The sequence below is a fragment of the Gymnogyps californianus genome, chromosome 12, assembly GCF_018139145.2.
Source record: "Gymnogyps californianus isolate 813 chromosome 12, ASM1813914v2, whole genome shotgun sequence".
NCBI lineage: Eukaryota > Metazoa > Chordata > Aves > Accipitriformes > Cathartidae > Gymnogyps > Gymnogyps californianus.
This window is the reverse complement of record NC_059482.1, coordinates 19,865,078-19,890,693: the sequence shown is the minus strand read 5'-3', so window position 1 is coordinate 19,890,693 and position 25,616 is coordinate 19,865,078. Positions and strand designations below refer to the sequence as shown.

At 41.5% G+C, this 25,616-nt stretch overlaps 1 protein-coding gene across 8 annotated transcripts in view; it reads left to right on the top strand.

The window, feature by feature from the left end:
• Nucleotides 1-778: 778 nt before the first annotated feature.
• Nucleotides 779-25,616, top strand: part of SLC12A4 (solute carrier family 12 member 4) — a 52,288-nt gene continuing 27,450 nt past the window's right edge. For 3 of the 8 annotated variants that reach the window (XR_007767146.1, XM_050903834.1, XM_050903835.1), the window contains exons 1-3: nt 779-964; nt 21,475-21,569; nt 23,773-23,904. Coding sequence is in view for 7 of the 8 variants with exons in the window: in XM_050903834.1 (XP_050759791.1) it covers nt 823-964; nt 21,475-21,569; nt 23,773-23,904 (369 nt within the window). In the remaining variant the exon portion in view is untranslated. Of the gene's footprint in view, nt 965-5,909; nt 5,913-17,290; nt 17,927-21,474; nt 21,570-23,772; nt 23,905-25,616 lie in introns of those variants that run through there. The other 5 variants (XM_050903841.1, XM_050903837.1, XM_050903840.1 and 2 more) reach the window with 5 other exon arrangements.

Genomic DNA, 25,616 nt, shown 5'->3' with positions numbered 1-25,616 from the left:
CGCTCTGCTCCTTCAAGGCCCCGCAGGGCTCCCGGTTTATCTGCCGCCGTCTCACTCGCTGATGTTTTCCCCGCACCCCGCCTCCTGGGGTTTCGCGACCACCTGGCCCCTGGCAAGAAGCGCATAGGACACCCCCCCCCCGCCGGCAGCCGCCAGCGGAAGCGCCGCTTCGCCCGGCGCGGCCTCTCGGGGCCGCCCGGCCCCAGCCCCGGGGATCGCTCCCCCGCCAGCCCCGCAGCCTTCCCCCCCCCCCCCCGGGCCTGGGCGCGGCGCGCCAACGCCCTCTCCGCATCGCTCCTGCCCAGCAAATGGGGGGGGGGAGAAGGTCGGAGGCGGCCCAGGGCACGGCGGAGGGAAATTTCCTCCCCGCGGCGGCAAGGGAGGGCCGCGGGCAGAGGGGGCCCGCCCCTCCTCCGCCCCGCTCCCAGCGCGCCGCGGCTCCCACCGCCCCCGGGCCCGGCTTCTGTCACGATGACTGCGGGAGGAAAGCTCCCCCTTCCCCGCGCCGCCTCGCCGCCTCCGGCCCCTCCTCCGCGCCCCCGCTGCTGAGCGCGCCCGCCCGCCCGGCGGAGCGACCCCCTCCCCCGCGCCCGGTCCTCGCTGCGGGGCGGCCCCGGCCTGCCGGTCCGCCCGCCGGCCCCGGGGGCGGCGGCCGCCGCGCCGCCTCGCCGCCCCGGCGCTCGGAGGGGAATGGGTGGAGTTGAGGAGCGCGGTTTCCTGAGAGGAAGTGACCGCACGGGGCAGGAATGCGCCGCCGGCTCCGCGCCGCGTCCCGCCTGCCTCGCTGCGGTGCCGCGGGGAGCCCTCACCGCTCCGCCAGCCATGCCGCACTTCACCGTGGTGCCGGTGGAGGACAAGCACCGCGCCGAGTACGACAGCGTAGAAGGGCTCAGCTGGGTGGACTACCGGGAGCCGGCCGCGGCGCCCGCCGCTGGTGACTCCTACGACACCGTCAGCTCCGACGGTGAGCGGGCACGGCCGGGGCGGGGGGGGGGGGGGGGGGCGCAGCGGTGCCGGCCGCTCCCGGGGTGGCCCGGGGCGCGCCTGGCTCCCCCGCTCCGCTACCGCCGGCCGGAGCAGACAAAGGCGGGGGCGCCGGTAGCGGCTCTCGGGCGCGGCGAGGGGCGCCGCGCCCGGAGGAGGAGCCCCCCGCGGGGTCCGCCGGGGCGGGCGGCGGCCCCGCCGTTGCCAGGGCCGGGACGCGCCGCCGTGGCGAGGCCCGCGGGGAGCCCGGCCCGGCGGATGAACGTTGTCGCCGACTGTCAGCCCGGGCGGCCCGGGCCGAGCGGCGGCAGCGCAGCCCGCCTGGCTGCGGTGGGTGCCCCCGGGATGCGGGCGGACGGGGTGTCTGCCCGCTGCGCAGAGGAGCCGAGCCGGGCACACTCCGGGATCCGCCCAGGGATTCCCTCCGCTCCGCAGCCGCTTCTTGACAGCCCGAGGTGCAGCGGGGAGTGGGGCCGGCGCAGGGGGACGGGTGTTATCGTTGCTCCCACGAACTGCAGTCTCCAGAGGTGATAAGGGTACGTGGAGATAAGCTCGGATGGTTTCGGTGCTCCACTGCCTAAATAAACGGGTGATAGAGAATTCAGTTAAAATAGCCGAATCTCAGGTGACTCCTTTTCTTGCTTCTGTCATCTTAAAAAAATGCGACTGCCCAGCTAGGTCTCTCTCCTTCAAACTGGGCCCTTGAATACTACAGCATGTGTATTGCGTCTGTGTGGCTTTCACAACTGCTCCTGCTAGGCAGAGCTGCTTTTTGTTAGTGGTTAATTCATTCCAGTTACAGAAGAGGATCACGTAAGTAGGAGGGGATTTTGGGTGGTGAGAAGTACGTTCTTTAATCAGGCAGCTAATATCAGTGCTCAGCTTGGCTTGCTGTTTTGCTGTGACTTTTAGGTATAAATCAGTTTATATACAGTGAGTTTTTCTAGTGGGAAAATGAAGGACGCTTAGATTTGGAGAGTAGAGTAGTTCTGGTAAAAGGTTGTTTTAGCTCTTTGTGGGATCTGCTGCTTTTTTCTGCCTTGGTTGTGTTTAGTTCTGTAACCTTTAGGAAGAGGATCTTCCCATGGGCTCAGCTGGTGAATCTGACTTGCCCTCTGTGAATCATGCATGACTCTAGGCAACAAAAGAAAAATCAGTAAACACCTGACCTGTTCTTCCTTGCCCGTGCAGTCAAACTTTTCAGAATGCAAATGTTATTGGATGCACAGTAATCCCTGAAGGGACCCAGCACTGCTCAGGCCTGTGCTTAAGGAAGAGAAAAGGGTTATTTTGCTGAGTGATACTCAACTGTTGTGAGATCGAGTCCAGTTCCTGCCTTGTCACCTTGTTCACTTCTTTGTGAATCTGTGCTTCAGTCTCCAATATGTACCATTTTTCTTTCTTTCTTTCTTTCTTTGCATAGTTCTCAAAGGAATTTTAGATTTCATATACCAAGTAGCTTACATAGGCCTAATGTCCATTATGTCAGTTCTTTCCAGTTCTAGTGTGGGCATTTTGGAATGATGAAAGGTAGGTGCTTTCCCCAACTTGTCTGTTATCGCAGACAATTTGAGGCTCTAGCCCTAAAGGCTGTGCAGGGCCTTGCCTTCATTTTGTGAAAAAGGTCTGTTTTGCTCTGAGGTTACTTAACATATAGTTCCTGTGTATGAAAGTAACGGGTGTTTTTCACCCATCTCAGCAGGTTGAGGTGGAGACCTCCTGGAATACTTTTTCCACTAGCTAGCTTTGGCCATGGGCTGGTAAGTGTGACTTGTGGAAGCTACTGCCATGGTGGATAAAGGAAGGTCAACGCAAACTGCCTGTCATTTAGATTTGAGACTGCCTGTAGGATGTGTATAAACGACACACTTCAAGATACTCAGCTCCCCTTCACAGTCTGTCAGTAGCTGGCAAGTTGCGATCTCTGAAGTACTGCTATTCCGACTGCAGCACAGAACCATGCTGCTGGAAGTTAGCTGAGTCTCTTTATTTTAAAACTGATAAATATCTAGTAACATCTCGATTAGTATATGGTAGTTAGTTCTGTTTCTGTTTGAACTATAACTGCCTTCTATTTTTTAATTTACTTTCACAGTAATTAAGTGTTGTTTCATATCCTCAGGGTGTACGTATAAAGATATGCTGTCTTGCCTACCTGTACTGACAAGCATGTTCTTCCCCACTAGCTTTTTCTGTCTCTTCCTAGGTTTCTTGGGTTTATGGCTCTGTAGAGGGGAATCTGAACTCCGTTCTGTTATTCCTTTGGGTTTTGGTGCTTCTTTCTACATCCTATGCAGACTACTGTAGCCTCTTATGCTGGGGGAGCGTTGATAATATGACATGGTGGAGATCAAAGCTCGTGTTGAAGACAGAGTATCTCACAGCTGTTTAGTGTTGGCTGGAGCCTGCAGACTGAAGGGAAGAGAGTGACCCTCCAGAGCCTTCTGTGGCAGCTGATTACGGGGCTCATGGAGGGATTTGTTGGTGTTGGTGATGCCCCTGATTCCAGATAAGGTAAACTTTGTTTGACTTGAGTGCGCAGTTTTGGAGTTCTAGGTTGTGGCCCTATCAAAGTGCATACAATTCATATTGGCACTGCATGAATGCACACAGAGCTGCCTGAGCAATGCCAATTGCCCAGTCTTTCCATGCAATCAAGTAGCGCCACCATAGTCAGTATGAGGAATAGGTTGCAGTTGTTCTGGTGAATCTTCTTCAGGGAAGATTTAATTTTATCAGCTTGCTCTTCAGAACCTTATTTAAAGACTTCTTCGGATTGCTCGGTTTGATCGGAGATGGGTTAAAGTGCCTCAGTAACGATATGGCCCTTCAAGTGTATGGTCTATCATGGTAATGTAGCTCTGTTTATAGCTGGTCTGTAACAGTGTGCAAAGTAGTGGCTTTGTTGTCCAATATGGCTTGCACAATCTCTTAGGCTGTTGCTTATGATTCTGACAGATTCTTATTTTGCTCTGACATTTTCACTCCAACCTTTATTTGTCATAGCCTTGTTTTTGAATGTCTTTTCTGAATTTTGCTTTATTTAGGACATCAAGTGATATGGTGTCATCTAAACACTACAGATGTGAAGCTATTCTGCAATAGAATTTCTTGTCAACCGTTTCCATAAGAAGACATTAGTCAGTGTGCAATAATTTAGCCTTCCCAGATAGCTCCAGGGCTTGCTTGTGAATAAATTAAGCCTTTTTTTTCGAAGCAGGTTCCACTGACTGCCACTGCTTGTAATAGATTTTGACGTCTTCCATTTAGAAAAAGAAGTACAAAGAATTATCCTGTGATCCTGTGATAAACATGTGAGCCCTGCTTTATGGATCGGCAGGGATGAGAAATGTGAATTTGGCATCCCTTCAGCCTTTGAAATAAAGCCAGCACATTAGGTTGGGTACAGAGGGTAAGAAGAGGGACAGTGGGGCCTGAATAGTGTTTAAAAAAAACAAGTAAGCTTTGCTTTAGTAGGGATCTCAGCTCCACAGTGATTGTGCACCCTGTTAACCAAACTGTGGCAATGTCATCTGTCCTGTGGGAAGTTATTTATCTTCCTGTGACTTTTGTTTGTGGAAATGAGACACTAATCAGCTTGGTGTCACTAACCAGCTTTGGTCAGCTGCCACCCTTGGTTTTTGCCAATGAATTGCTCTGCTTATGTTCCAGTTATCGCATGGCTTCCTTTCAGCCCAGGGTTTTCTAACTAGACTTGAGACCTTTTCCTCATGCTTACAGTCTGCATTAGTATGTACAGTGCCCTTGTGCAGCAACAGATTATGCTGGTCATTTGTAATAAGCTATTTTCAAGAAGACGGATAGAGGAAGTTCTGATGTGATAGCACTGAGCCTTTACTTTAAGCTTCTTCCTGGTTCACTGCTTTTTAATATGTGGTAACTTACTAGTAAAGGTTTTAAGTCTTTTACAAGACTTGAAATAAAGCTCACATAAAATATGTCTGAGGATACTTTCAATGGGGATACATAAATCATTCAAAAATTCCTTTTCAAAGTGCTTAATTCTTATATGTAGGTGTTTTGACAAAGTCCAGAGATAAGATAAAATTAGTCATATGATGAATTAGATACTACAGCTAAATAGGAGCGACAGACATTTGTCCAAATATATTTTAGGTTATCTTAAATTCAAGAACTTCTGCTGACAGCAATGTGGGTAAATGGCACTGTTGCAGTAGTCATAGCAAGATATTTTTGTGTAACCTCTGTAGCACGTGCATCTTCAGCATTTTTCACGTTGCCTCAAAACTGCAGAAAGAAGTCATGGAGGAGGGAGCCTGGGGAGGCGTTGAGGCAGAAGCTCTGAATTGTTTGGGAGGAAAGAAAGTAACCTGAGAATAGAAATACACTGATGTCAGTGAACTGTCTCTTCTGGTGATTTGTTTACTATTGTCTTGCTGAAAATGGTATGGAGACTGCATCTTCTTCAATTTAGTTGCATTTTGATGAGGAAGGGTTTTTTTTCTGTTCTGCGAAGCTTGGTATCTGTTTTCCCTCTCTGTAAAGTTTAACGTGTGAATTTGGAGATACTGAAAGTGTCCTGTCAGTGGTAAATATGTCAATATTTGTTCCTGTCCATAAAGGATATTTGTGAGATACCTGTAGGACACACAGCAATGGTTATGATTTGAAATGCAGAGCCTGAAAGGGGTCTTAGCAGCAGGGTCATCCTTGTGAAGTCCTGTTGTTTTCAGTTGTTTTTTTCTGTTTGTGCAATCAGCAATTAGCACAGCACTGATAGCAGTGCCAAACTCCAGAATACTTTCTTCAACAATACAGGTGCATAGATAAGTGGAATCTTGCTTCAGATAAGGAAAGATAAGAGTGTGGTATGTGAAAAATGAGAGTGGAGAAGTGCTTTGTGACACAATTAGCTGTTTATAACACTTGGGTGGGTGAAGGAGATGGTATATACTTTCGTTATAGCCTGTAAGCAAAGGAATTTCTCTGAGCAGCTCATTTTAGTGGAGTCCATGGTGGATACCGCAAGTTTCTTTTAGCAGCATGCAGTGTTGTAAGGTTTAATTAATCTATTAAAATGCTTGTCTAGGAAAAGAAGAAACTTCATGTTACTGCATAAACTGTTCCTTTTGGTAAGCATGTCTTTCATACCTCTTCTAATTTGTGCGGTGATTAAGACAGAGCTGGAGAGGCTGCAGCTGTCCAGTACCAAGGGGATCTTGGTGCCAACTGCTGGCAGCCAGGAGACTTAGCTAAATATGGAAAAACATGGGCCTTTTTGTGGGTTCTCTGCTATTTCAGTTATTTGGAAAAGCTCTGGGAAGGATCTTTGTGATATGTCTAAGTGATTTGAAAGCAGCTCCCGTAACTGTGTGTGTGTGGGTCTGTATGTTGCAAAAAACTAGGAGAAGATTAAAAAAACACAACCAAACAACCCCCTACTGGTCTTTTGTAGCTGCTGACTTTGTGTGTTTCGGAGAACACCTGTATTAGAAGGCTAAGCGATTGCGCATGAAAAGACATGGATTTTCCATCTAATTCTACCTGCAAATGCTCGCTCCTTTTGACTTGCTAAGCGCCCATTTCAAACTTGAGTTGAGACTAAGTTTTAGGATTTTCTAACATGGTGAAGCTGTATCTTTTATTCAATCTCTGCACTTTTCTAAAGAAATTAAAATAAATTTTTGGGTTTCTTACATTGTGTTTGTAGTACGTATCTCTCATATAAAATTGATCTGCGTGTGTTATTCAATTTCCCCTTGCAAATTTCTACAGTGTTTCACTTCCTTGAAAATAGTGACGTTTCCTTTCTTTTTTGCACTGCACCAAAATTAAAGAACACGTTTTTGCATGTTTTTCAATGTAAAGTTTAAATGTGGCTTTTGCTCTAAAGTTCTATGTAGAATGGAGATTAAGGTACTTTGCAGCCTCATTGACTAGGAAACGTAGCCAAACATAATAAATGCCATTCACTGAAGTTAAAGAACAGCAACCACCTTGAGGAAGATCCAACTTAGTGATCACTGCTTTGTTTTTAAGTGTATGTAACAGAATGGGGGACACCCAGTGCCGCAGGGAGAGAAAAGCTGTATTTGGTGAGTTGCCCCTTCTAAGACCAAGTTAAAGGCTTACACTTGTTCTTGACTATGATGTAACAAATAATTTAAGGTGCAGACTGATTTATATTACAGAAAAATTGCTATTATCACCAGTATGTGGGATCAAGATTTATTTGATCAAAGGGTTTGTGTCTTCAACCTGTTGGTTCAAGGTTTTCCTTTAAATACTTTGATCTGTGACTTGAACTACGGAGAAAAAGATGCACCATTTTAAGACATGGTCTAAAGCCTGTTGGAATTACATTTTAGGGATGTTTCCATTGTCTTCAGTAACCTTTGAATCGGAAATTTTCAATCTCTTAGTTGTACTAAGCTGATTTTTAGTCTCACAGATAAGAAAGTTTCAGTTGGTTTTTTTTTTTTGTTTGCTTTAGTAAAACCTCTTTCTTAATTATTAGTTTTCAATAGGCATCTGTTTAAATGATGCCAAGTGATCCCTTAGCAATGAGTAGTACTGTTCTTGTTCTTTCAGTTGAGCTGCTTTGGATGATTTCTTTCAGTATATTTGGATTTTGTCATGCATGGAGAACTGTGCATCCTTCACAGTGGCTGCTGTAGTGAATGCTAAGCAAACAATATCCTCTTTTTAAGCAAGCAGAATAACAAAACACCATATACAAAAAATATTAGTCTTTTAGCAAAATCACATACTTGGCATACATTTAATATGTTCTGTCTTTAAATATAAAAAGTCTACATGACCAGGAAAAATACAGCTCTTACAATGCATGTAGGGTAAACTTCCCCGGATTTTGGATATGATAGCATTTTGTATACTATTGTGTGGTATAGGTCCCCTTTCTTCTGGCATCCTCCGCACACCTATCCAGAGGTTATTTTGTAGGCTGTCTACTGCCTATTTGTCCTCAGTGACTCTTATTTTAAATGTTTCCCGAGTCTCAAACTGTCACTTCTGAACCATAAAAAGAAGTTACTGGAGTTAAAGGAATAGTGTTTTTCCTAATAGGCATGTAATAGGGCTTTAGATTTTGTGGTAGGTATTAGGTTTGACCTGGAGAAGAAGACTGTTTGCTTTCCAGCAGTCTTAACTCATGTCTGAGCAACAGAGGTATAGGTTAGAACAGTTCTGGGAATACTTTGTTTTCAAAATTTTTTTGCTATTAAAGGTACTTGGTGGAATTTTTTCTTAATCGTCTTTTGATCTTCATTCTGCTCTGTAGGACAGAGAGGTGGAGTTCGACGTGCAGAATAAAGCGCTAATTGCCCAAAAAGAGCTTTCACTCAATTAGCTTATGGATGAATGGGGAAGGTTGATAACTTGGCAGTTTTGCCAAGTTAGCTATGCTTTGCTGACTGGAGGCAGCCTAAGACTTGTTGGGAATGTAAATGAAATGGCATTTTGCTGAGCAGAAGATGAGAGGCCAGTGCCAGGCTGGGCTGGGCAGCTGGGGCAAGGGGTGAGGGAGGAGATTGCTGGTACTGGTGAGGGGACGGTCATCATCCCACCTTTGTGTTGGTGGTCACAGGGCTCTGACAGGAAGCAGAGAAGCTTGCTTAGGGCATGGCTTAGCAGCATTTCCAAAGGTATTCAGATTCTGAGTTTGCCTAATGTTCCCTGGAAGTTTGTCCCGCACGTCCATCCCCTTGAATCCAGAATGCTTTATTTGCCCCCTTCTCCCCGCTCCACCCGAGTGACCTGCATTGTCCTAGAAGCCCAACTCTTTCATTGATTGACATGTGGTCTATAATATAATTAGGATGCAATCCATCGATTACTTTGAAAATTAGAATCAAAGCTGTAAGCTGATGTTGGAAGCTGGCTTGCAGGGAGCTGTAGCAGAGATTGTATAACAAGATCCTGGGAGAGGAGAGATGACGCAGAGCTCTGTGTTTAGGGCAGAGGCATGCTGTACTATGTATAGGTTCAAGCTAATTATGCCTGAACAAAACTGTATGTGGTTTTTTCCTACAGTCTAATTGCCAACCTTCATTTTCATCTCCTACCAGTAGCCAGCAGTTTCTTGTGTTTATCTGAGGGACTTAGAACATCATTCAATCATTACAGATACCTCCTTATTGTGAAGCAGGTTAGACCATCCAAACTTTTGCCTTTCACTTCCATGTCAAAGGGAAAAAAGGATTTTTATGGTGTGCCATCAGAAGCTGCCCATTTGCTGAGTTAGAGTAACTCCTAAGGAGGGCCAACTTGTTGAGACTTGCTTTTGCATACTTTAAATTGCTGATTGCTGCAGTAAAACACAATTTTTATGCCCTGGAGTATACTTGTTTTTCATAAAATTATCTGTGGCAATGCTACTTTGTGTTATGACCCTGTCTCTGCTTGCAAGCTGAGCAGCCCTGAGCTTAGTTACTGTGTGCAAAGTCAACCTCTGGATTTCCATGTAGGAGGTCAGATCTGAGTCAGGACTTGGAGTAATTCAAGAAGACGATGTAGCTGCTGCTGTCTCTGATGGAGGACAGCACATAACTGTTTCTCCTCTGCCTTCTACCTTTGCATTCAGGAGCTTTGCCTTCCTGATCCACTTCTAAATAATATAACTGACATCAATTTTACTACTACTTGCTATAGTATATATTTGTATCCAGAGCTGATGCAAAGGACAAAAGTAGAAGTTCTTTAATAGTCTTGCAGGTCTGATTTAAGAACCTACTGCTCCCAAATATTTTTGGCTTTCTTCTGCTAAGGTTTTCACTGTCCAGTCTGTGATTTTACAATATGAAGTGTTCAGCAGCAATACCACTTGTCTGTCTCCCCCTAACAGGATCCCTTCCTTTCCCTTGATTCATATTTGTGTTCTGCACCCTGTACTGGGACATGATCTCCAGGGTGTAGCTGTTTCTAGAGCATCACAAGCCAACGCTTGCCAAGCTTGTCCAAATTCAATTCCCACATGGATATAACTTACATCTTGGCTACTTTGCCTAAGCAGACACAAACCATTCACTTTTGATGTGGCTGTATGTTCCAGAGAATGCGGTGGCAATGTCAGGGATTAATTTCAGGGACATTGCAGCCAAACATGAAGGGAGGTGCAGTTGAGCTATGTTTGGTAAATCCCAATACTATGTAACCAGACAGTGGGATGATATCTGCCTTGTGTTAAGATGTCTTTTAGCATACATGTAGGGAGCTTTAAAGCTGTAACTCAAGGCAACACACAGAGAATAATTTAATTGCAATATTTTGCCTTTGCCCTTTTAAGACACTGTATTCTGGACTTTGTTGTAGAAGCATATGTTTAGCAGGAGTAAAATCACCGTTATATGTCCCTGAGTTTCTTCTGACTTAGATTCTGTTGCATGTGCTTGATTTAATTCCTCACTGGCGGAGCAGAAGACAAGTGATCTAATGTTGCCCGTTGCTCCTTGAAGAGTTTCTGTAAGCTAATGTGCTGTACTCATTTGCTCTGATGCTCTTGCAAACTGATGAACTTTTTGTAAAATGATGATAAAAGCTACTGTGGCTTTTCCAGATACCTGACTTTGTCTTGGTCTGTGCTGTGTGTTGCACAGTGTGAAATATTTTGTGCTATGTTGGAAGACCTGTGAGCTCCTCATAAACGTGCATTTGAATATATGTATTTTACAAGTACTGTGGTTTGTTGCTTATGTGCAATGTCAGAGTGCTCTCCACCCTGTAAAATGTTCAGTGGAATGGAGTGACTTCCTTTGCTTGGCGAAGTCTCATGCTGACTTGTACTTTCTTTAAGTATTATGACCAGAGTTACAGTGAGTTTTGGCTGTTTGTAGCACTTCACACTGAAAGGTCAGCTCTTCATCCTTGGAGCGTATACAAGCTTAGCTCTTTTTTGTCTTTCTCTTTTTTTTTTTCATTTTCTTTTTTCCTTAGGTTGAAAAAATCTCTCTCACACTTTGTTTTCACATGGAACAAAGTACTTCTCAAATATAAGAAAAATCTGATATTCAGCACTTTCTGTATGAGTTAACTGAAAACTAAGGAAACATTCAGGGCTTCACAATAAGCTGTAACTGGTTGCAGATGTCTTTCTACTGTCTTCCAGGAATGGATAGTAGATGTCTGTTAATGTACGTTGTATAGTATGTAATGAGTAGAATGTACATACATTGAAATTTTCAAAGTAATTAAACCTCCTTTTTCTGTTATTTTCTGTGTGTCTGGAGATATTTAGCACCTTGGCTCATATCTCCTCTATTTCCACTTGTTCCCTGTAGGAAGTTTTTTGAGCTGGTAGCAATATTGACTTAATGGTCACTGTTCCCATCTGCTTGTTCTCACTCCATGGTTGTGCCTGTACAATTGTTTCTTTGGCACATGTTGAGCTGGAGAAGGGAGCAGGTATGTCTGAAATTGTGGTGAGTGTTGTGGGGGTTTGTTTGGAGTTTGGATTTTTTTGTTGTTGTTGTTCTCTCATCTTTCTTACTGTGCAGCCATGGTCAGCTGAACAGGTATAGGACTGAAAACAATTTTCTGTATTTGGTATCGGAGAGAAAGGTGAATTGAATATCGCATGGAATCTGCATGCTGGTCTCATAGATGTATGTTGCTGTCTCAGAGAAAGTGAGAACATTTTACAGCAAGGTCAGAGGCTTTTCCTGAGGCAGTGAAAATGCTAGAATGCTTCTCCCTATATTTTGGTACAGGGTGTGCTGTATCTGAGGTGCCTTCATGCATGTGAAGGAACAGAGTTTCAGGGAGGATAGTCGTGAGAAATGATTTGGAGTTGTTCCACATGAAAGAACCTCTGAAGTGGATTACAGTGAAGTACAAAGGTTGTTTTTATAGTGTTTTTTTCAGCTGGCAACGACAAGTTATATTATGAAAGCTCCTAAGTGATGCGAGTTCCTAAATCCAATTTCTCAAAAGTGACTTGGCATCTTTAATTACATAGGCATTCTTGGTGATTGCACCTACTGTATAATGTAGATAAGTCTCAGTGTGGTATGTGCTGGTATCCAGAGGACCTCCTTATGCATGAGCAGAATGGGGTGGGTTCTGGTAATTATGAACTGCTTAGAATCATTACGTTAGTATTTACTTGTGTGTCTTATATAAACCTCCATTTCATCATGCTGATGCTTTTTTTGTGATCTTGTATATGATTCGTCCATTAATGGGTAGTCATATTAAAAAGTATTGAAGATGGAAAGAAATACATCACTGTTTTCACTTGAAAGCTGAAATGCCTGGAGGGCCAACGTCACAGAGCTATACTTCTCGTGGCATTAGCAGGTTTAAAACGCTGTCTGATTCCACACTCAGCAAGCAGCAGATTTGTGGCACACACTTTTCTGAATAAGTGTGCAAACAGCTAGCAATATGTCTCTTAAATGTGGCTGGGTTTGGATTTCACAAATAGCGTTTTCAGTAAGATCTTGACATTTCTATATTTTCTCAGTGTTGAAAGGATTATAATGCCAGGATTATATCAGCGTCGGCTTAGCTTTCTGTAAGAAACCCTTTTGCTTCCTGGAAGAGATCAGTCCCATTCAACATTGCAGCCAGCAGTCAGTTTGTCAGAGGAGGCAGAAAAAAGTTCTTTGGGGAATACGAGATTATTAAACTTGTCCAATCCTCAGGACTTCACAGAGAAGGTATTTACTAAAGCATGTACTAAGAGCAGAAAGAAGAATAATGGTAAACCAAATTACTGAAAATGGCAAAGAGCTGTTGCTAAAGGGTAAGTACTTCATGTTGATATTAATACGTACAAAAGATTATAGTGTTCTGAAACTATCAGTGTTTCTTAACTGAAGAATAAGATCGTTGCACTGTCTGAAACACAGGATTATTAAATTGCTAAATCCTTTGAGTTGTGTAGTATCAGTCAACTTGATTGGTAAAGCTGTTCTCTAATCTAGTGTTGCAAAGTACAGAAGTTGTCTGATAGTAACGTCACACGTGTTTATCTAGGGATATATCAAAGATCTGTGCTTAATTGTACACTTCATTCTGTACTCTGGTGCATCCTAACTGTTGCATAGGTTGTTTTCTGGGAAAGCTTTGGCTGTTTCTTTCATGCAGAACACAAACAAATGCAGTCTTTAGAACTCTGAACTGTTTCAGAGGAACTAATACATTAACAATACAGCTTTTTAATTTACTTTTTGATAAAACTGTGCTTTCTTTGTGTCACTTTGTAGATGCCAGAGCTGTTGCTGATTATAAATATGTACATGGTGTAATGAATTTTAAGAAGCATACCTTTACTTGCTGTGTAAAATTCAGTAAACTCAAAACTTTAATGACAGTGTCAATTTAACAGTGAAGTAAATAATGTTATATATTAGTCTGAAAATGGTGAATGAACACATTATATTCTTAAAATACCCATGAATGTCAATAGTTTGGCCTTTAAGCTGCAGTTTCTGATGGAAGCGTGTGTCTGGGTCTGGCATGTGAGAGTTCAGTGTCGTCAGTGTAACTGATAGTTTGAGCCTGTGTTTAAAGTACAGAAGATCTCTTTTTGCCTAAAAGCTATCCAGGTAAAGATCTGTCCTTTCATTCTGCTGTTCTTTCCTCTCATATAGCCTTATTGTTGCCTGGGTTGTTATCTAGTGCAACTTTGGCTTTTATTTTCATTAAATACTGGGTCAGCCTGTTTACAGCTCATGCTTTCTGCCACCTTCAGTGAAAAAGACCTGGTAGCCCAAGGTCTTAAGTGAACTGGCATTAACAGATTTCAGTTAGTTATTTCGTTACCAATGCCTAGTTTGTAGTGTGAATGAGTTTTATCTAACTAGATGCAATGCTATTTATTTCCTGTTTCTCCTTTTTCTAATGCAAATATAATACTCCTAATAAAAAACCACACCTAAACCACCCCACCCCCAACCCCAAGAACTTAGTAAAGTTTTCAGAATATTTTGAGAACTGTTTTTTCTGAGCTCGGAATGTCACTATCAGTCTTTTGCTACTGCAAAACAATGAAATTCTTGTTTCAGTTTTGAAAAACCTGAAAATTAAATCTTAAATCATGACTTTGTGTTTTTGCATGAAGAAAGTGCTTTGGATAATACTGACTACTTTGTAGCTAAAATGAAAATAAGTATTCCTCATGATCAGATTGTGATGTCAGCTGCCTGTTCTGCTGCCATAAATGAGTTTGTAATCAGAATTTTCATTTTAGAAATGCTTCGTGTTTCTGGCTAGCTGTGTGTTGTCCATGGAAAAACAAACATTTCTAATAGGCTGTCTTTTTTGTATTATTATTATTATTTCTAAATAAGATCTCTACTTTGGACTGTTACTGACGTTGGATTAGGATTTTTGCTAAGCAGTTGAAAGTAAGTAACTTAAGAAGCAATATCTGATTTCTGTTTATGAAATTTATAGATAATGATCTCTGCAAAAATGTAATTGTAAATTGAATAATTTGTTATAGTCTCCCAAATGAACCAAGAGTTTTAGTACCAGTTCTGAGAGTGAATAACAGTTTTGTTTAGCCCAGCCACATATGAGGAACCACATAAATAAAGTATATAAGCAGATTTAGAATGTATTTGATTTCAAATTGTCATCTACATGTTTCTTAGGTTCTCTTAATATTACAGTCTCTTGATATACTTCAACAATACTCTTGAATGCTTTGCTGCTGAAATGTGGAGATACCGGGGTTCTTGAACTACTAGCAAAGGCCAAGAAACTTGTTGAGGGTTTTCTGTTCTTCAGCAATACTCAGTTCTGCAAAACTTTACTGCTGGTGGATGATGAGAAGAATGTTATCTGAACATAGCACAGCGTTTTGGAGGGAACTAAGTTTTATCTCACAAGTGCATACAGGTGCTTGGGAAATAGTATCATTGTTAACATCTGGAAAGTGCTTTCTCACGAACTGTGTTAAAACAGTTTCTTTTGTAGAAACAAACAACCCAAAACTCCAAAGTGTAATAAAAATGGACATGGACAGCTTTTTATATTAAAACTTTATCCTTAAGGCTGTGAACAAATGTCTTCAAAAATAATGTTGTGACTAATAAAATTACCATATTATGCAAGGAAGAAATATTCTACCTGAAAATAATTTCTGTTTGCAGCAATCCCATTGTTCCTCTAATTTTTTTTTTTCCTGTAGAATACCTATCTTGGGTGTATTAATTTGCTTCTAGGTCTTGTGAGAACAGTAAGTGTAGCAAACCTATTTTGGTTTTGTGGTCAAAAAATCAAATTGAATTCTGGCCTAATTACCAGTTGTGTAGAAATTTGCAGAAGATCTTGACACATGAAAATCTGGAAAAGCATAAATAAATCGGAACAGAACTAATTTGCTTTCCAAAGTGGGATAAATTTTGCATACCTTCAACCATCTATAAATTAGGTTTTTATTTAAGTTAGGTTCTCTTTAGAGGTAATTTGCAGCATGCCAAGATGCGTCTACAGGAGAGGCACTCCAGGGATCAGCTATTTGAGCCATCTCTTTCTGAGTAAAAAGCGAGCCGACGTGATTAGTTGAATATAACTGCTTGCTGTTTAGATAGCTGAAATTAGGTTAAAGGAAGCCCACACCAACCACCTGGGTATCAACTCTAATTTCTAATCTTAGATTCCAGTGTTATTTGTAGATGGAATATTAAAAATATGAATGATTTTTTTTTAAATTAAAAAAAAAAAGGTCTGAGATTAAATAATGTTCTCTGTGCATGAAAATGGCTCAGTTTGTGTCCCTAGCTATCACAGGCTTTGTGGCCAGTGATGCTTGTAAAATAGTGTCTGAATGACAGAAAAAAGTGGTGTTAGCTGCTCTACAGTCTATTTCATTACAATTTTTTTTTTACTGTGGTGTATAGGAGTCTGTACATGCATAGTATAATTACAAGTGAGATATTAGCTCTTATGCTGCTCCAGAAATTAAATTACATTGAGGGGAGGAGTGTTGAGCTGTCCTTTGAGCTGATGTTCTAGTAAATATCTGCTGTTTGTGAGTTATAAAGAGGTAAAGAAACCAACGGTTTCTTTCTTTGTCAAGCCTGTCATTTCAGTTCTAACTCTGATTTGTACTCTGATTCACGCTAAAATTCTTTGAAGAAATTTAGCCCCTCAGTTAAGATTTAGTTCTTGATATTTGAGGCAGGGGGGATTATGGCAACTCTGCATGCCATTGTCACAGGTTGTAGCCATATCTGGAGCTTTGTCCAGCTTGCCTGCCTAGCAAAGCATGTCTGAAAGTCTGTGCTTTCCTTTTGAGATACTATGAGCATGGTTTATGTGCCTCTACCAACTTGCATTTAATTAGCTCAGATACATGCCTGTAAAAGCAAAGTGGCCTAAGTTTGTTATCAAAGTTCAGCCCGCTTGGAAATATCTTTTTTTTTTTTTTTTTAAATGTTTTAAGCCTTACTGCAGCTTAATTAGCATTACAATATTTTTCACTTCTCCTGTTATCTGTGCTGGCTAGACTAAAGCTAGTCAGACTACGTCCATCTGTGCCTTCAGCATGCCTTAACTTGTCAGGTAGATAGAGCCTCCATAAGAACTAGGTGAGCGTCTCTCTGAGTTAGTCATGTCCAAATGGAAAGATCTGAAGTTGTTTTAAGATGTACTAATTTCTACTTATTTAACTGAACATGATGAAGTAGGGGAGTGGTGGTTTTCTTTAAGGGAGTTCAGAGACTGACAATAGAGGAGAATAAAACCTCGACAGGTCGAGTCATGCAACCGCTCCTGCCACCTTCTCACAGGGAGGGTTATTCTTTTAGTCTGGCTGAGTAGACTTTATCACTGTGAAGCTTCCTGGTCTTTCTTTAGGATAGTCTCACTGTGCCTAATTGTTCAGCTTTCATTTATCCTCACTGATCTGTCTTTCTTATAGTTACTTTCATATATGTGTTTTGTCTGTAATTCTCTCTAAATTCTGGTTTTCGTCCCTCAGTTACTAGAGAAAACACAATGGCTTGCACAAAAGACTTGCAGTTGGTGTCCTCAAGCAGTGAAACTGTCTCTCTCTGGCCTAATCCCCTTCCAGAAGGAAAACAGTAATGTGAACACTGTCCTCTGTGTTCTTAATTTTTTTTTTTTTTTTTTTTTTTTTTTTTTTAAGTAAAGGCAACGTAAGCCTTTTGGAGTAGAACAAGATAAAACCAGTCAGTAGAATATCCGCTATAGTTTTGCCACAGTGTTTTTTTCTTGGCAATGAGGTAAAAGTTAGGCAAAAGTTTGGACATCCATTTATTGCTTTTATTCTGTCTCCTGGGATTGTGTGTCTGCATGTATGGGCGTATGCACACTTAGGATTTTTAGGTTTTGTTCCATGTATCCATCTTTGATATTTTATGGAACTCAGGTGATCCACGCGATGATAAACCTTGTTTTACGGACCTGTGTCTGTAACTGAATAGGGGAGCTCTAAAAAGTTCAGGGAACTATGGTGGAGATGTTTAGACAAACTGTATAATTGTAGTGGTGGCTACAAATAGAATTATTTGGTTTGGAAGAGAACTGGCAGCATTCAGAAATAAAATGCCTTAATTACTGAAAGATAACGAAGACTGAGAAGCAATGAAACAACTGAAGAGGAAACATTAACCTACTTGGAATATAGCTTGCCTGCCTCAAAAATTGAGATTAATTAGGGACTAAGGCAAATAAATTATTCTCTGTTGCAGAGTATATAGCTCCCTCTTTAAGAAATGTTCCTTGCAAAACAATCTTGCATGATGAAAACTAACACCACATAGCTACTGTCCAAGACCAAAGACTTGATAACTAAGAATGTGGAAAACTGTACGCATGTCACAAGATGGTGCTTGCCCAGGAGACTTCAGGCTTCAGAATGTAAACTGTCCTCGTGTGAAGCTGGGGCAAGAATTCCCCGGAGTAGCTTTCCGAGGTCACCTCCGCTCTCTTCCAAAACTGATGGAGATAACAAGCTCTTCCCATGCAAGTAAGTCTCTTTGAAGCTGCTGGTATTGCTCATTGGCAGACGGAATATACTAGACAAATTTTTTTATTGCGGTACATGTTATATGCTGTGCTGCAGTCTGTTCTACTCTGTTTTGTCAAAGTACATTTGTGATTCTTGTTGAGGAAGTGGTCATCTGCCATAGGTTTTACTCATGAAATTGGAAACAGAATATGGAAAGAGAGCAAATGAGATGAACTCTCTGATGTTGTGATTTAGGACATGTCTGAAAAGTAGAGATTGCACCGAGTGTGCAACTGTGGTGAAGGTGATTTTGGCTATCATTTAATTAGCTGTATTTAACTTAGCGATGTAGTACTCTTCTTGAATCGGCACACATCTCTGCAGCACCCAGTTCTACATACTGGTGAAGTTAAAATAGCATGTCATTGTAAAGAACTTGAATATAACCTTATACTCCTTTGCTTCCTGTTGAAAGTGTACAGTGTTTGAGAGGGAGTTTAATGTGGTACTTCATTGGATCAGTAGAATCATGCAGTTTGAAAGGTCAGTTTTATTTTTGCATTGTCCACAGTAATTCATAATCTGTATATACTTCCAGGATAATGGGGCTAGTGCTGTGAATGTGGTAAAAAGCCAGCTGTATTTCTCTATCATCTGAGCTTTTCCATTGAGAGAAAAATGTGCCCTAGCAATTGCAAAAACAATACTCTGTTTCCAGTCACTAGTACTACTGATTCTTCTGCAGCAGTTTGTTTGGGCTTCCTGTGTGCAGGAAGATGTATAAAGCAAGCACACCAAGGAGTCAAATTCAGGGGGAAAATCTAATGGGAAGGAATTGGGTGATGCTTGAAAATGCAAATGGAGAATGAGAGGGGTGCTGGAAGCTCTTTTTGAGAGAAAGACAGAGCTTCTGAAGGGACCAATTGTGAAAAATTTACTGGAGGTAAAATGAAGATGCATCTGAAAAATAATGCCAATTAACTTGGATTCATCTTAAGTCACTGGTCTTTGTCAGTCTCAGAGAGATGATATGAAGTAATATTTCTTGACTAAGGATAGGTTATACCGATGACAGTAATGAGAGGCTTGGCATTTTGAAAGAGCAAAAACAATTGTCATCTTATATAAAGATCTGAGATTGAATGTATGAGTTATCTTGACAACAGGGTGATTTTATGCGTAAAAAGGGTGAGAGTTTCTGTAAGCATTACAAGTAAAGGAACACCCACTATGCTTTTTTGACACAGTGGTAAGCTGCATCTGTAAGGTAAGATTCCTGATGGAAGAACAAGGAAAACTAAGACAGCAAAGAATTGATTTAAAAATCACTCAGCGATTTAAAAAAAAAAAAAAAAAAAAAAAAAATTAATCAGTTTGATTTTTTCAAACTTTCAGTTACCAGAGCTCGTATATAGGAAATGAGAAAAAAACCCAAAGTTAGTCATGACCTTGCTGTGTTCGGTAAGTGTGATGACGAGAAGATACTGCACAGACCAAAGTCTTGAAGAATCAAGTAGACAGTATTGCTGTTGAAGTTGTCATTATCATTGGCATCTGTGTCCAATTTAGTGAGTAAAACCTATATGGCAGATAACTCCATTTCCTCAGGAAAAATCGCAAATGTACTTCAACCACAATAGGACAGACTGGACTGCAGCACAGCTTACAATACATACTGCAACAAAATTGATCTTGTAACTCCTTCTGCCAATATAGACGTAACAAATACAGCAAGCAAGTAGTTTTTGCAGATTTTTTGTAAATATTTACCTTTGCTGAAGGTGATAAACATTTTATTTTGATGCTGTGTTGCTAAGCTTACTGATATTTTTCCAGTTGTGCAAAAAATTCTACAATGTACGGCAACGTGAACATCTCTTATGTGTAGGTGGGGCCAGCAAATAAGCTGAGCCTACTTGTGCAAGGCAACTGCTAATTAACATTTTGGTGTTAGTTGTCAGAGTTGTGAGAAAAGCAATAGGCACAATAGGCACAAAGGGCAAAATACTACAGATATTTTTCATCAGCTAAGTGTTTACTTCCAGAAGCTTAAAAAGACCTGTGTTGTTTGTGAATATTGTTTTTCCAACAGTTTTGTTCAAAGGACCTGTGAGCAATTTCCAGCAAATTGTGCTGCTTTCCATGCATCCCTTCCCCTCAGAATAGTACTGAACTTTCTCATAATTTTTTCGCTTATAGCCATTACTTTTGTAACTGTGGTATATGCTGATCACTGTGTGTAGGGGAGGAGTCTTCTATTTGCCTGTTAGGTTCATTTTGTAAGTTGATTCAGATTTCAAAATGCAGAGATACTTTTACTTCAATTATATTAAAATAATTTAGTGTAGCCTTGTTGAATTGATTACCTTAATCATTGAAAATATGCACCAAAAAATCCAGCTGTTTAATCTCTTGCTTTTTATGTATTCAGTGTATAATACTTCTTTAACTTCCAGTATTTTCATTTGAGATAATCAGTTTTTTCTTTCATTTTCAATTTCTTTAGTGGTTACTTTTTTTGTAAATAGAAAAAGTATTCCTTGGATTGATCCTTTCTTAAGGATCAAATACTTTTTGATACTTAAGTATCAGAAGGATACTTTTGGAAATCTCTTTCGTTTGTATTGGCTGAAAGAGTAGGGAGTGAAGAGTTACAGGCAAAAGAAAGGAATTTTTGTTTGTCAAGCAGAATGTAATGGGAGCCACAGGTCCAAGAACTTCTGAATACTGGAATCAATTTAATCTGCGGCCCCCCCTGCACCAGAGCTCATTTTATACTATAGTGCCCTTTTTTTTTTTTTTAAAGTTAATACTTGTTACAAAAAGCTCTACTGATCTTCCATGTTATCTATTTTTTTTTTTTTAAACATTGTTCATCGCATATGCGAATAGTTTGCTTTTACTGTACCTGATGTTAGGTTTTAACTTAAAAGCATAAGAGGAGTCTGGAGAACGCACAGTCTAAATGTTCAGAATACAATAAGGGTAAAGGCATCATGAAGTGAGCACACTTGATGTCTAGGATTAGTGGGCATAGTAAAAAACCAAACAACAACAAAAAACCAACAACAACAACAAAAAAAAGGAGGGGCTTTGGTTGATATTTACCTGTACTGTAATAACAGAATCTAGTCTTTGAATTGTTCAGTCTTACCAAATCTACCTAATCTGTTTGGACATACCGCTCAGAAGTTGCTCTTAGCATTAGTAGTGATTTCTAACTGCACGAGAACAGTCTTTTCACTTGTCACCATTCTATATAAGAAATAGTTGTAAAAGGGAACATTAGAGAATAAAGGCGCAGATAGTGTTGCAGCTGTGACCCTACTTGTAAATTTTACTTTGAGGTGACTTATTATTCTATTTTAATGAAAACGGAGGAGTAGAAATAGAAATAACTCTACCTTGAGAGTAACATCTCTGATATTGATAACATTGCATAACTTTAGATACTAAAAAGAAACAGATTCAATTGACTAAACAAGTTTACTCCCTATGGTTTTTGTCAAGGTTACAAAGTCTGCCTTTCTGCTCTTATCAAAACCTGCTGCTTTTTTTCTTTGCAGGTCATGGCAACCATAAAGAAAACAGTCCTTTCCTGAACAGTTCAGAAGCTGGCAAGGGAGGTGATTACTATGACAGAAATCTGGCCTTGTTTGAGGTAATTTCTAACTGTTTTTCGTGCTTCTAATGTGATTTGTGATCTTCCAAGATTGGAGGGATTGAGCACATCGTATTAAGTGGAAGACAGAGCATTGCTAAGTTCCAGGCAGCGGGTCGGTACCTCTCCCTGCATGACAAATGTAAAAGCTGTGGGTGTGTTTAGGGGTATGTCTACAAAGTAGCAAAATACAATGGTACCAGAGGTGACCTCAACAATTTAAATAGGGAAGCTGTGGTGCTGTGGGCTAATCAGTGTGGAAAATAAGCATGGGCTGATTTACTGTGTTAAGGAGGAGCATGTTATTCTGTAGGAGAGTGCCTAAATTCAGGCATTCAAATGAGCCTAGGTATCCTGTGTTACAACTGCAGTATATCAGTAATATGAATTTCTCCCCCATATGCTTTTTTGTGGGTGTATGTCTGTTGTCCGAGGTACCGGTAGGCAGAGATATCCTGTATGATGAAAAAGCTCAGATATTATGACCACTCGGGACCGTGAGGCAGAGAGGTATGACTGTTTCCATGTGGAAGTAAGGAGGACCAGACTGTCATGCGGGAGGCCAGCTGGAGCCACACCAAGTCCAGCAGAATCCTTCTGCACATCCTCACCTCACTGGCACTGCATTAAGTGCAAATATATCATGATGCGCTAAGACCAAGTTTCTAAAAAATGTTTTCAGAAGCTCAGGTGCTGGGCAGTGGTGCAGAGAGTCTTTGTATGGCTCTGCAGCTGCTTTCCAGCTGGGCTTCTGAGTTACAGCTTCACAGCAATGCTGGCAATGTGTACCCCATGTTTCCCATTCTGGGAGCTTGGTGTGGGGCAGCCTGAGCTGGCTCTACACCCCGCCAGGTTGGCGCCTGCAGAGTTCAGCTGTGTGGTATAGAGCCTGGACAAGTATAACTAACCTGCTGCTAGATAGGAACTCACTGTGGAAGTGCTACAACCATGTTTGCAGGCAGTGTGCTTGACTTTGAAGTCAAGCTCCCAAGCTAAAAGACTTTGAAGCATGCTCCCAGCTGTGTGTGTCCTCCCTCCAAGGCATGGTAAATCTGTGATCAGGATAAACTCACTTGTGGCCAGCTTTCCATGACCTACTTGTGGCATGGCTGCTGCTAGTCACACACCTGCCTTTTTCATAAGCAATAACACAGTACCACACCAGGTCTGCAGGCTATTTCTGTGGTGCTAAAGAGAGAGAGGAGCATCCCAAAGGCCATGCTGCTCAACTGAACAGGAAGCATGTGTTGCGTCAACCTCTTTCTGGAAGGAATTGTAATCAGGTTTTTTAAAGATGTGAACTCCAGATCAGATCAGAGGAAGGAGGAAGAAAAGGGGTGCTTGGCTCATGGCATCCGTTTAGCCATTTGGGGTCAGTTTCTTCATCAGGTACAAAGCATGTAACGTTACCAATCCTACTAGAAACTGTTCATGATGATACATGAAGATATGATAAAACTCCAGACAGTGAAATCTTTCTTAATCGGTTTTTATTTCCTGTGTAGAAAGTTGTTTCTCTTTACCGTGCATTATTTACTGTGCACTTAGACATGTAGGACATTTTAATTTCAAAGAGAAAGGGGAAGGGAATGATTTTGTTCTGATTTTTTTTTTTCTTTTTTCCCCTTGAACTTACTTTCAGAAACAGAAGTTGGATGGAATGAATGTAAAGGTGTAAGGCCTCCGTACATGTGGCTTTTGGGATTTATATCTAGATCCCCATGAATTAGATGACAGTTCGTAAAATGTAATAAAATTATCAGAGTGCATGCATGCCTACAATGACCGGAGTTCAATCATTAAATCTCTGATTTGTTTGGCAACTTGGTCTTTTTAAAAGTATATCTGTTGATGTAAGCTGACATTAGAGATACATGCAAGGCACACATTCATTTTCTTACAGTCCCAAGGCTCAGACTTCTTCTTTATTGCTTTAATTCATGCTTTTCAGCACCTAAGGGGAAGGATGCATACAATGCAGACCTGTTGGCATAGCCTTTTCCTGTCAGAGTTGCCTGAGTTCCTTTCAGAAAATTAAATCCTCTCTTCAGTGATTCAGGCAGAATGAAATATTCTGTCATTCCCTGGGTGATCTTCCTGGTGTGTTCCCGGCAGCCTCAGGCATGCCAAGGAAGGTGTGATCCCAGCCACTGTTCATAAATGCTGTGAATTGCAGAAGTTGACTAGTTGTCGTCTTCCACAGGAAGAGCTTGATATACGACCAAAAGTGTCATCTCTGCTTGGCAAGTTGGTCAACTACACAAATCTTACCCAAGGTGTTAAGGAACATGAAGAAGCAGAAAGTACTGATGGCTCAAAGAAGAAAGTATCAAAAGTAAGTAAAGGTTCTTTCCATGGCCAGCTGATGAACGGGGTGGTTCCCTATGTGATTTTTGGGGAGCTGGACTCCTTTCTGCTTTATCTTAACCTCTGTCAGGAGCCATGACAGCGTTACAAAGAAATAACATAGAACTCTATAGGTATCCAGATGTTACCAAAGAATTGGGGCAGATGTAGTGGTTAAGCACTGTGCACTACAGTGCCTTTACATACACTTGGTATAGATTTAGATAAGGAGGATAGGTGTTTAGCAGTGAATCGAATAAACAACAAAACAAAAACCCCAGCTTTTTCCTGGTGCTGTTTTAGCTGCTCAGCAGTATCTGACACATCTCTATGAGCCTGGTAGGTATGACACAGGACTTGCAGGAGACACCACCCTTCTAGAGTGGTGGGTGGAGGTCAGATTGGACACCCTGGGGCGGTTCAAGAGTCATTCTGGTGTTAGGCACTTAGCCAACTGAATTCTGCCCCAAAGGATCTGCATTTAGATGGTTAGTCCATTTGGGCTGGCCTTGTAATAACTAGGTAGAAGGTGGGGTTTGATTGTTGTTAGTTAGATTTCTATCTGGAGGGCTGTGTTCTAACTGCTTTTCTTAGTACTTTGGCAGTCCTGTAAGTGTTTCAGTTAGTGCTAAACCCTCAAGTGGTATGGTTGCGTTTTATGGCACTTGCAGGCCTGTCAGTTTGCTTGCAAATTTTGTCAAAAGAAAGTTTTTGAAAAAGCTAAGATAGCACTTGAATTCTACAGATTTTATAGTGTTGCCCAGTCAAAGTTTGAGCCATTTCAGAAAGAGATGGCAGTGATAATGTTGAAAAACAGCACATTGTTCTCAAAAAGAATGCATGTCACCCCGTGCTGAACGTCAGATTCCAGCTCCCTTACTCAGACTCCAGTTCCTTACTCTGCACAGTTTTACACTGGGGTTAACAAAGTTGTTTAGTCAACATGAAGCTTAAAATTCAATTTTATCTGAGACCACATGCACTGAAGTGCTGTAATATTGTGGTTAATATGACATTAATATGACAAGACTGACTGAAGGTCATCTGGGTGCAGTAACTGCATTCTGGTACTATAAGCTTACATTAAAAAAGTAATTTAAACATTTTAACTGTGAATTTCTTTTATGTGGTACTTGGTGTTATACTAATTGCTGAGTCTGTCCACAGTTTTTACGTTCGCATTACTAGTATGAAATGTCAGCTGCATCTCTGTTTTAGCATGCTTTTGGTGGGAATACAGTCAGGCATCGGCTGTTAATATGATGTTATTGCGTGATGTGAAATAATTTTCAGCTTCTATCAAAAGCAGATTACCCTAACAAAGGTAGAATGGAGGGGGATACAATAGGCACAGTCCTTACTATTTTGAGAAAGTTCTGATCACTTTTACTGTTTATTTCCTTATCAATTGCCTGGCCAGAATACCAGGGTAAGATGCCATCTAATCTGAAAGCTAGTCACTTACGTCCCTGTTAGGAAAAAGAATTGGGAGAATGTGGTGATGGGTCTCTAGTGTGTTGGTTAAAGCTGTTGTTAAGGGAGAAGCCACTGCCCAAGCATTCACACACCAATCAAGGAGTTGCACACACACCACTCGAGACTTTAACTGCTAGGACCGGAGTCCCTTTGCAGCAGGCGACTCCAGTGAGCCAACGGGTGCCCCTTTCAACTCCTCACGCACACACACTCATCTTCGGGTGC